This window comes from Ceratotherium simum, chromosome 8 (genome assembly GCF_057802395.1).
Source record: "Ceratotherium simum simum isolate JZ-2026a chromosome 8, ASM5780239v1, whole genome shotgun sequence".
Classification (NCBI taxonomy): domain Eukaryota; kingdom Metazoa; phylum Chordata; class Mammalia; order Perissodactyla; family Rhinocerotidae; genus Ceratotherium; species Ceratotherium simum.
Window position 1 is genome coordinate 54876937 of NC_141907.1, and position 12280 is coordinate 54889216.

Here is a 12280-nt window from a genome sequence, read left to right on the forward strand (position 1 = left end):
TAACTTCCATAATTTTTTTGGTATAATTTTTGTTTTAGAATAGTAAATTTCAATATACCCCTATACTTTTATTTTTATTTTATCTTTTGCCTCTTTTTCTCTTTGACATGATATATTTCTAACTCTGAAACAGGTAAACAAGCACTTGAAAACAACTTTTGATCTTAGGTGCTAATTATGCAAGGTTGTTTTGTCACAAAAGGAAGAAACCTTTACATCACAACTTCTTCTCACTGAAATTAACAGGAGGAGTCCCATCTATGAGGCATACCAGCTTCAGGCCTCAGATACAACTATTCTCTTTTTTCCTTCCTTCCTCTTTTAGAGAACTTCTGGCAACAAAACAGACAGCATTTTGTGATAACAAATATAGCAGTTGCCACACAGGCCAGCAGGAACCCCAGAACATCCCAAGAGTGGTACTGGAACCAGTTGAGGTCATGGGAGGCTGGCCGCAGGTGTTTGGCTCCTTTGTGGAGCATGACAAACTCGATCCAGAAGACTGCTCGATCTAGAGGCTTCATTGGTTGATCATGTTGAATTCTTGATAATTTCATAGCATTCTCTTTATATCTAAAGGGGAAACACAAAGATCGAAAATTTGAAAGGAATTTAATTTGCCTATGCAAATCATTCCCATGAAAGGTTTTTGAAGCGTCATATATATGTTTTAAAATAAATATCATAGAATTGCAGAAGTATATTTTTATTTGGGTCTTCACAGATAGTTTGGTTTTTAAATTGGAATTTTCTGATGACAAATATTTTAAAAAGTGAAGATGAAGTTAAGGTGAGAAAGTTAAATCTTTTCTTCAGGGAAAATGATAGGAGCCATTCAAAAGGCTATAAGTCAGAGGACGAATGCAAATTAGGATGACGCTCTTGAAGTTTTTAAGAGGAATTGTTTCATCATGGGTAAAATGCCTCTTCACCAGTCCCTCTGTTTCTACTCTGTTCTTCATAACTCTTCTATCTTCCACCTAGTAGCCAGAATAATGTTTTTCTGACACAGGTAATTTGTAACACTTCCCTGCTTAAAATTTCCGTCTGGCTTCTCATCTTATGTAGAATAAATTCTAAATCATCACTTTGGCCTCAGGACTTACATGCAGAGACTGGCAACCTCCTGTAATCATTTTGTCCTCAGCACACTCTGTTGTAGGCACATTGGCCTCGTAGCTGTTTGTTGAAGCTGCCAAACGTGTCCCCACTTCAGCACCTTTGCACTTCCCGTCCCTTCTGTCCCTGTCCTGGAGCGCCATTCCCTGTGACACCCAAGGCTTCATTCTAACTCCTGATGGAGGCTTTGGCTTCAGTGTCACTTCTCAGAGAGGCTTTTCCTGGCCCCACTGACAGCACCCCTGGACATTGTTTCTATACTTTTAAATTTTTTTCTATTTCATTTCTAGATTTCTAAATACTTTTTGTAAAATATACCTTTTATTTAAGTATAAATACATTAGAAAAATGCACACATCATAAGTGAACACCTCAAAATTTCATTATCAGCTAGAAAACTGTCAAGAAGTGAATATACCAATGTACCTACTACCTACACATTGATATAGGATACCACAGGCTACTAGAAGCTCCCCATTTTCCTGGACATTTTAGTCACTATTGCCTTCTACATATTAACTGCGATCTAATCGACTTAGTCTAAGGGAATGAGAGGCCATCAAAAAATGGACTATCATATCCACGAGATTTTTTATACAAATCTCATGGTAACCATTAACCAAATAATCAGAACAGAGTCACACATGGTAAAGAAAGAGAAAACCAAGAGAACCCCAATATAGAACTACCAAATTGAATTGGTAGTCCAAACCATATATCTGACAAGGGATTAATCTCCATAATATATAAAGAATTCACGCAACTGAACCACAAGAAAACAAACAACCTGATAAAAAAATGGGCAGAGGTAATGAACAGACAGTTTTCCAAAGAAGATATACAGATGGCCAATAGGCACATGAAAAGATGTTCAACACCACTAATCATCAGGGAAATGCAAATCAAAACCACCCTAAGATATTATCTTACACCTGTCAGAATGGCTATAGTCACCAAGACAAAAAATAACAAATGTTGGAGAGGATGTGCAGAAATGGGAACCCTAATTCACTGCTGGTGAGAATGCAAACTGGTGCAGCCTCTATGGAAAACAGTGTGGAGATTCCTCAAAAAGTTAAAAATAGAAATACCTTATGATCCAGCTATCCCACTACTGGGAACCCGAATGTAACAATCCAAAGAAGTTTATGCACCCCTATATTCATCGCAGTATTATTCACTATAGACAAGACATGGAAGCAACCCAAGTGTCTCTCAACTGATGATTGGATAAAGAAGATGTGGTATGTATATACAGTGGAATACTACTCAATTATAAAACAAGACGAAATCGTCCCATTTGCAACAACATGGATGCACCTGGAGGGTATTATGTTAAGTGAAATAAGCCAGAAAGAGAAAGACAAACAGTGCATGATTTCACTCACATGTGGAAGATAAACCAAGACACGGACAGATAGAGCTGTTTGGTGGTTACCAGGGGCAAGGAGGGTGGGGGGTGGCAGAAAGGGTGAAGGGATGCATTTATATGGTGACTGACAAACAACAATGCACCACAAAAATTTCACAATAAACAAAAGTTAAAAAAAAAAAAAAAACACATTATCCTCTGTGAAAGAAACCAGTTGCAGAAGACCATATATTGTATGATTCTGTATATATGAAATGTCCAGAAGGTGAAATCTATAGAGACAGAAATTTGATTAATAGGTGCTTGACCAGGAATGGGAAGTGACTTCTTCTTTTTTTTTTGTGAGGAAGATCGGCCCTGAGCTAACATCTGCCAATCCTCCTCTTTTTGCTGAGGAAGACTGGCCCTGGGCTAATATCCATGCCCATCTTCCTCCACTTTATATGGGACACCGCCACAGCTTGTCTTGACAAGCAGTGCGTAGGTGCGCGCCCTGGATCCAAACTGGCAAACCCCGGGCTTTCACATCGGAGTGTGTGCACTTAACCATTTGTGCCACTGGGCTGGCCCCAGAAGTGACTTCTAAGGCATGTCAGGTTTCTTTTTGTGGTGATAAAAATGTCCTAATATATATTATTTTGAAGGATTCGTAGCTCTGAAAACATAACACATGTATTGGAATTTATAGTATTAAAGTATATAAATTATATCTCATTATAAAATCTGCTAAAATAATGATAATAATAAGGTCAATTTTTAAATTTTAAATAGATTCATAGTTTCAGAGATGTTAGGTACTGAATTGAAAGAATTTATGATGTTTTTTCTAGGTTATCTTTCTTTTTTCTCTGGTTCTATCATACTTTTAAAAATATGTCCTTCTTACAATTACCTCTGAAACTTTACATTATTTGAAGAGAAAATTGTTGCACCAGTTGATTACCCATTAAATCTATGGGGTTAAAATACAGCTTTGAAATAAATGTCTGGGTGATCATAAACGTAGATTTAAGAATGGTTAAATCATTTTAACAATTTCATGTTTTGAATCTTAAAAATGTGGTGAAACTCACACTCACCATTGGCAAAAGAACCTATCTGTAAATAGCACCTATTAAAAAGAAATTGTGATACTCACGATGGGTCATTAATGACTGTCTTCAATGCGTTGAGTAAATCAGTCCTCGACATTGTGTTGAAGTCCAGTCTAACAGCTGCTCCTTTCGTCTTCATGCGCTCAATATTATCAGGTTGATCAGCAAACAAAGGAACGCCCACCATAGGGATCCCATGGTAGATGGCCTCATAGACTCCATTGGCTCCACCATGAGTTATAAAGGCTTTGGTTTTCAGATGACCTAGGATTAGGTGAATTTCAGCAACTTATTAAGTATAAGTCTTAGAATAAAATGAGAGTAGGGCAATATAAGACACTGAAAGAGGCATTGTATTCTAGATAACAGATTATTGTACACAGGAAACTACATTAAAATGTCTTTCAGAACTCAAAGGAAGAAGCACCTAAGTCTGTTCTGAAAGTAAATGAAGGCTACATAGAAGATTGATGTATGACTTGCTACTTGGAAAATGAGTACAAGATTGCCAGGTGGACAGTACTGAAAGAGAACACGCTGGATAAAAAAACAATGTGTGGAATAAAAAGGGGTAGAGGATATGTTCGAATACTTCTCTTAACGAACTAATGAAGTCACTGAGTCTGACAAGCAGTGTTTCAAGGAAGTTGGTGGTGGCACAGGGATCAGAAGAAGGAAAAGTTACACTAATCATTTCCCCTTAGGGCTGGGAAATAAATATAATGAAGTTAATTTTTATTTTTGAGGTTTCCAATAGCAAATGTTCAATAAATTTGCTTCCTCGTGAACCATTATTATCTGGTGGGAGTTACTTTCATTTCAGGGTGTCTTTTCCAGATTCTTACCAAGAAGGTCATTCTGGGGGATCCACTTATAGAGCCGAGTATTTGGCCCTAAGGTATCTGGCTTCTTGCCATCAAATCTCCATATAACCTGTTAGAGTAAAGAAAAAACCTTATTCCCTGAGTCAAAATTAAGACACAGCATGTTAGAGACTAAATAGATTAAGAGGAATCTGGTTAAACCTGTTCAGCATGACAGATGAGGAAATGAGAACAAGACATGCTAATGAGAACTAGTAAAACACTGATGTAATAGGAATACTCATCTTTCATGTACTTATTTTGTATTCAGTCTAGTGTGACTGCCATCTTGATGTTTCACACTTAGATTAGACAAATGGCATTTTCAATAACAATTCAAGTGCATCAAAAGTTTTAAAGTAGTCTTTATAACTGTAGTGCAAAAAAAATGGAAATTACTAATTTTCTGCTTATTTGGCTATTTATTATTCTAGCTCTCGGCTTCTAAATTTAACATTAGCCTGTTTATTTCTTTTTGATTGTTGGGCGAAGCAGCTTACTTATATCCACTTGTTCCATAAGTTATTTTATTAGAGTTCTACTTCTTTTGATTGACAGAGAGGGAAATGTATGCAATCAGCTGTTTGTGAGAAGAAAACAGTTCTGATTATTAACAATTTATTATTAATTATAAATAATTTCTGCTTGGTAAGTATGTTTAGATTCTTTTAAATTACCAAGTATTATTTACTATTTCCAAGAGAAATTTCAAGTAGTAATTTTTTCACATGAATCCAGAGTATTAACACTATTGCTAGGTTTGAAAATTCTTTAAATGCTGAAAAGAAGAGCCTCTTAGTACTTCATAAATAACAGTAAAGCTGTCAAAAAAATGAATATTTTGATGATGCTAAATTTTATTCAACTGACTGCTAACACTTTAAAGATGCACTCAAAAAACTGACAGCATTGATTAATATGGTTTCTTATAGCCAAGCTATTTCCAAGTCCAGTACCAAGATTAGGTCCAGATTGTGGAATTCCCAAGCAATCTTTGTAAGCGAGATTCTAATTTGCCAGTGTTATCATCTATTTTCAATGTGAGTCTTAAAGTAACTTTAGTTCTCAGCAAATTAGCATAGATAATAAGCAGAAAGCTATGTCAGTTAGGAAACTAAAAACTACTCTGGGTAGTTTTAAACTACCCAGAGACTTCAGGTATGTTCCATATATTAGAAATAATTTACTACCATAATTTATAGAGAAGGACATCTGAAACTTTCCCATACTAGCCTTGCTTCTGGTTGACTACTTTTTATATTCCCTTCTCCATCTTCAATCAGGAGGCATTATTTTTCAGATGTTTTAGGAGCAGAGTCTTTGCAGGGCCACATTTTATAAAACACCTTAAGGGCTGACCCACCTCTACCCTTTCACGTATGTTTTCCTGTTTCAGACATTAACAGGGCACAGTACACAAGAGCAATTTTTTCTCTTTCTTTTTTCCAGGTTAGTTTCTTTCTCTCTCTAAATCATCATAGCTGGAAAGGTACCTGGATGCAGCTTGGTGAGCCCTGGCCATCCTTTGTCTGTGTAGCACCGTGAAAAGCACATTGAATAGGCCTATTCTGAAATGGAGGGGAAGTAAAAGAGGCCTGGATTACCAGACCTAAACTTCAGGATGCCTTTCAGACTGTTATTGTTTCTTTCTTAAGGTTGCTGTTAAAATTTAACTCCTCTCTGAGAACATCTGTGTTGTGTACGGTGCCCTCAGGAATCATGCGAAGAAAAGGAGCAAATGACAGGGCAGAATTTGATGATATTTGTATGTGCTTGTAATATCATTATAATACCAACACTTCCTGCTGCACCTCTTAAATATATTTATTTCTGATCTCAATGTTAATGCAAATGTTATTGTCAAACAAGAACACTCTCTGCACTGTTGGCACCTGCCATGTACATTTCGGTTTTTAAACTGATATATGAGACAAATTGGGTCTATCATAATACAGTGTCGTTTATCTTTCATGCAGGAAATTTCTGTAATGAAACCATTTTCAAACTTTAACAGATGCAGTAAATAGTTCTCCACTATAAGTACTTTATCTAACCTTTTGTGGAATCTGGGCAAGGGCTGATGCAATCACATTGGCCCTTTCTTCTGTCATGTTACTGACTATTGACCCCAGAGAAAAGACCACAATACCATTTTCTCCAGAGCTCTGGACGAACTCTTCCATTTCCTGTGAAGAAATAATGTACTCCATCACAAAAGGGCAACAGCATAGCAAACACTTTTGAAAGGATTGTTACAAACAACTAAGGAGAGAAAATTATCTATTGTCAGGAATTACTAGACTAGTGCTTGTTTATTTTTAATTGTGGTAAAATATACATAACATAAAATTTACCATCTTAACCATTCCTAAGTGTACAGTTCAGGAGTATGTACATTATCATTGTTCTACAACCAATCTCCAGAACTTTTAATCTTGCAAATTGAAACTATACCCATTATACAATGATTCCCTGGCACCTGCATTCTACTTTCTGTTTCTATGAATTTGACCAGTCTAGATAAGTTATATAAGTGAAGCATACAGTATTATTTGTTTCATAAGTGGCCCATTTCACTTATGATAACATCCTTAATGTTCAGCCATGTTGTAGCATGTGTGGAATTTATTTCCATTTTAAGGCTGAGTAATCTTCCATTCTGTGTAAATAACACATTTTGTCTATTAATTCTTCTGACACTTGGGTTGCTTCCACATTGGGCTCTTGTGAATAGTGTTGCTATGGAGATGGGTGTGCATATACCTCATGGTTCTCCTAATGTCAATTCTTCTGGATAAATACCAAGAAGTGGAATTGGTGGACCTTATGGTAATTCTGTTTTTAATTTCTTTAGGAACCTCCATTCTGTTTTCCTCAGTCAGTGGCTGTTTATAACACATCTAATCCCTTGGTTCCTTTAGAATGACACAATGCATATGAGATTGACTTCCTTTATTATGTATATTTGTACAAATATGTGCATGGGTGTGTCTGTGTAAGCTAGAAGTGAAACAGAGCCAGTACACAGTAGAGCAGAGGAAATGCTCTTAGACAATATTATACCTAGACTCTCCATTTACACTGTTATTAATTACTAATGTAGATTCTTGAAGGAGGCCACCGAGCAGCATCTTAACTCACCTTTGATTCTTTATCATTATAGTTCTACTAAATCACTTGTGTTTATTGCAGGCAGGATTTATGGAGAATTATTTTAGTTTCGTCATTAGTATTTTATTTCTCTGACTATGACCACTACGAAAAAGCTTGCTATGATTTAGATGATTTTACATCTTTTTTCTCTTAGCTCTGTAATAACTGATACCTCACCTTAACCTTTGTCAGTATTTCCCAAGCTCCCCACCAAATCACTCTTTAAAGGCTGCAGAATTGCTGTCATTCATGAGTCTAGTATTACTGTTTGGAGTTTCCATGAGATAGCCCTAAGATTCCCAGTTATAATCCAGAAATATACATGTATGTTACTAATTTGAGTGACCATACTTCTGGTTTGTTTATGTACGATACCTTTTACCTATATCGTAAAAAGGATGTCCTAGTGGAATGTACTATGTGTAACTGGCTGTGAGGGACCCTCATCCTCACCTGACTGAGTCTCCCAGGGAGCAGCTGCCCCACGTTGGGAGAGGTGCAGCAGAGCATTTTGCAGCAGATTTCCGGTTACTCTTTTGCCTGGCACTGTTTCAGAATTATTCTGATTTGTAGACCCATATTCTTGCCAATTTACATTCAATTTATTCCTTTCTGTACTGTAATATTTTCTTATTGCTCAATATAGTCCCTTATCAAAAAAAAAAATACGAATGTAAAAGAGTCAAATTTTTCCTGGATATCTCATCAAAAATGCATACTCATCCTTTTTGTTTGGCCCTTCTGTTTTAAATTTATTTGTTCTTTTCTCTTTGGAAAATAATGACAGAACCCTTCCAAGATAAAGAGTATACTTTCAAATCCTAATCATTCTTATTCGATTATCCCTGCTGGATTTTCTTTAGCATTATGGTCTTTCCTTATTATTATACTGTTCACACAGTTTTAATTGCATGCCTCTATTCTATCTTTCCAAGTAGAATGTTAGGTTGTTTGGGGGAAAATTGTGTCTGCACTGCTTCTCTGCATATCCAGCACTTATGTCTGGACTATGCTAGTCACTTGAAGAATATTCTTTAAATGAGTGACTGATACTTTCTTATGTGCTAAATAATGAGATTTTCATTTAATTGACCCTATTCCAAAAGTCTTCTAGGTATAATACTTTATTCTGTGATGACAATGAAGTTCAAATTCTTGTAATGTTATTGAAATATATGTGTTTCTATTTGGCAGGTCACTTTACCCAGCTTCCCACAACACTCTCACTGTAATCAAACATTCTAAATGAAGAACACAGAATCATTTCTATTGAAAATGCAAAATAAACAAGCAAACAAACAGGAACAGGTCACCTTAGGCAGGGGTTTGGCAGGTTTGCAGTGAAATCCTCCAATATATTCAAAATGCGGTAAGAATGGGCGAGGAAATTCAAAATCCCAATAGGTTCGAATGAGCCACATTTCAGCTTTCTTCATTAACTCAGATAATGTAGTGGGCCTTCCTGAAGGGAAAAAAAGCAAAGAAAAGTGGAGGAAATAATAGTATTGTAAAATGAAAATACCAGGTAATTTTCTGAAAGGAGCTTGGAATGACATAGCCAAAGATGTTTAAAAGGGTTTGTGGTTTCATAATCCAAATATGTGTGTATATACATAATATATATGTTTTATATATGTTGTTTATATATATATATATATGAGGAAATGTAAGAGCTTTCATATGTATCATCATATCAGTGCATTCACAATCATAAACAATTATTAAACCTAAGCCACTAAAGAATTAAACATGCATTTGTTTACTCTGTAAAGCTGCAAAAGTAATTGACGGAAATGTAAACAATGATTTCAACTGCTCACTTAATTAACCCTACCATTTCCACAGGAAAACCTTTCCCTAGAGTATTCAGTCTAGTTTCTACAATTTAGCAAGCTATTCACTTGGTCCTAGATTTTCCAAGTAAACTGTGAGTTTTTTGGATGTATGGCTATTCCTGTATTTGCTTCATGTTAAGAACTTAATATTTGCATAATGAATGAATGTCATTTTAAAATACAGCTGGAAAGTTTTCATAAAATATGGAATTAGATGTGCTCACCCTTAATTTTGGCTCATTTTATCTTTAATGGAAGACCTTGTTTTATAAAATATAGCCTAGTAACTTGAATGTCTACCTCTTGACAATATTTTAGGCCTGTAAAACAGATGATTTGTAAGTACTTAGTGAAGGAATGTGTAATTATTAGAAACTCGAATTATGGGTTCATATGTCTGAGATAGAGCCATTGTATCTTTCATTTGTGAAGGAATCCTTCTGCTAATATGGCAAAAGAGTTTATTTTTTAAATGGATCTGACCTAAACAAGGGGAAGCAATTTCCTCAAGGCTCCCTAGAGTGTTGTGTTAGAAATATGTAACTCCTCAATCTGTATGTCTGCCTTGATCAAGATATTTAATGAAATATCTAATGACTTTATTGTAGATGAAAAAAATTACAGTAAAAGTAATGTGTAGTATGAATAGGCAGAGCACAGAGGATTTTTAGAGCAGTGAAACTATGCTGTATGATATTTTAAAGGTGGAAATATGATATTATAACTTGTCCAAACTCATAGAATGTATAACCAATAGAGAACCCTAATATAAAATATCGACTTTGGATGATAATGATGTGTCACAATAGCTTCATCAGTTGTAACACACGTACTTCTCTGGTGGAGGATGTAGATGATATGGGAAGCAATGCGTGAGTGGAGGCAGGGTGTATATGGAAAATCTCTACTCAATATTGCAGCGGACCTAAAACTCCTCTATGCAAGAAAGCCTATTATAAACAAACGAACAAGAAAGGATATATGGTTGCTCAATGAATTCCTCAGTGCTTTAATTTTTTAGTTTATGATTTCCTGGAGTGTCCTGTACTAGGATGGGCCACAGGGTTCTAACTGACCCTATAATTTAAGCATTTCCATAATATTTGTGAGTTTGAGAGATCATTTTGTATTTTTATTTCAATATTTTACTTATGGAAGAATAATTCCTCTGACTTTATGCAAACTCACCTTCCAAGGCACTACAAAAGTTAGGATTTCAAGCTACCAACTAAAAACATGACTTACCTAGTACTTCAGTGTAAAACTGATCCCACCTCTTCTCATTAAATGTTTGGAACCAAAAATCAAAATAAAGCACATATATCATACTTTTTACCCTCTCCATGAATGTCATTTGATCACTTAATTCTGACATAACAACAGGTACATAAGATGGAGGGTATGGTAGTCCTCCACTGTACTTTTCAATTTTATGGCCGGGAGAGAAGCGGACACTGTACACTAAAGGTATTTTCAGTAGCTCAGCCAGCAGCTCAGCACAGGGTCCAATGGGGTCTGCAAGAATGAGATCAAATCTTGATTCTTGTAGATTTGTGATAAGTTTCTTGTTCAAAACCATATCTGTACAGAACTTTTCCATAATATCAGAATATTCCCAGAAGATTTCTTGCATTAGTGAAAAATATGTCCAAAATGTATCTTTTGGCATATCATATGTCCATTTGTTGGTCAGTTTCAGGGCAAAACCCAGAATATCATGTTTTGTTATAGATGTAGGAAAAATTTCAAATTTAATAGCAGATAGTTTGTTGGGATCACAAGGATGGAAGCTGAAGATGTCAGAACAATCACTTCGTGACCTCTCTGGACAAGTTCTTCCAGGATTATCTTCATATTGATCCAATGGCTATATTCTGTGGGCCACACCAGCACCTTTCCACCACTTCCAGGGCTAAAGTAACAACCCAGCTGTAGCAGCAGAAGAACTGAAATCCATTTCATAGACATCCTGGTGGAATGGAAAACTTATTTTCAAATTTCTGATCTCTTCTACCATTGCTCAGTCTTATATTCAAGGAAAAGTCAATCAGGAAGTTAAAATATAACTCCTACACCTCAAAGAAAGTAGATTACATGAACCGTCAGAGCATTCAGATAGGAAGCGGAAAAAGCAAAAGGTAGATGACTTGGTTTGTATATATATGCTTAAGGTCTGTTTTAAGGTTAAAAGTGCTATCATGTGTAAGTCACTTGTATTTGGAAGACTGTCACGAACAGTGGTGAGGGAGAGGTAACTGTATCTGCAGTCTTCTTGAACTTTAAAGTATACACTTCAGCAGTTCATAGTACATTCACAGAATTGTGCAATGAGAACAGCAATCAATTTAAGAGCATTTTCATCATCCACTGATAAAACTTTACCCTTTAGACAGAACTTCCTAATCTCTACCTCCCCCAACCCTCATCCAACAATTAATCTAGTTTCTGTCTTTAGATTTGCCTATTCTGAACATTTCCTGTAAATGGAATCATGCAATATGTGGTCTTCTGTGACTGGCTCCTTTCATTTAGCACATTTTAAAGGTTCATCCGTGTTGTATGTCACGGCTTCATTCCTTTATATTGGCAAATAATATCCCATAGTATGGATACTCCATATCTTGTTTATTCATTCATCAGTTGATTTATACTTTTTTCCCATTTTTTGTCTATTATGAATAATATTGTTTATTAACATTCACCTAAAAGTTTTGAGTGGACATGTTTTCCTTTCTTTTGCATATATACCTAGAAGTGGAATTGCTGGGTCATATAAAACTCTTTCACCTTGAGGATATGGCATACCATTTTCCAGTGACTGCACCATTTTCCATTTCCACTAGC

General features: G+C 35.7%; 1 protein-coding gene across 1 annotated transcript; it reads right to left on the reverse strand.

Moving 5' to 3' along the window:
* Positions 1 to 293: 293 nt before the first annotated feature.
* Positions 294 to 11404, reverse strand: LOC101402744 (UDP-glucuronosyltransferase 2B31-like). Its single transcript, XM_004419120.3, has 6 exons — positions 10682 to 11404; positions 8915 to 9063; positions 6503 to 6634; positions 4431 to 4518; positions 3630 to 3849; positions 294 to 573 (listed from the first exon to the last, which is right to left on the reverse strand). Exons 1-6 carry the CDS (start codon positions 11103 to 11105, stop codon positions 294 to 296), a joined length of 1293 nt encoding a protein of 430 aa, XP_004419177.2. The 5' UTR covers positions 11106 to 11404.
* Positions 11405 to 12280: the final 876 nt, after the last annotated feature.

What these genes read in the sequence shown, in the direction of transcription:
- LOC101402744 (XM_004419120.3), bottom strand. Translation starts at nt 11,105, where the DNA reads ATGCCAAAAGATACATTTTGGACATATTTTTCACTAATGCAAGAAATC. An exon ending in TTGCCCAGATTCCACAAAAG is followed by an intron (nt 4,519 to 6,502) that starts GTTAGATAAAGT and finishes TTACTCTAACAG; the next exon opens with GTTATATGGAGATTTGATGG. An exon ending in ACAGTCATTAATGACCCATC is followed by an intron (nt 574 to 3,629) that starts GTGAGTATCACA and finishes TTTCCCCTTTAG; the next exon opens with ATATAAAGAGAATGCTATGA.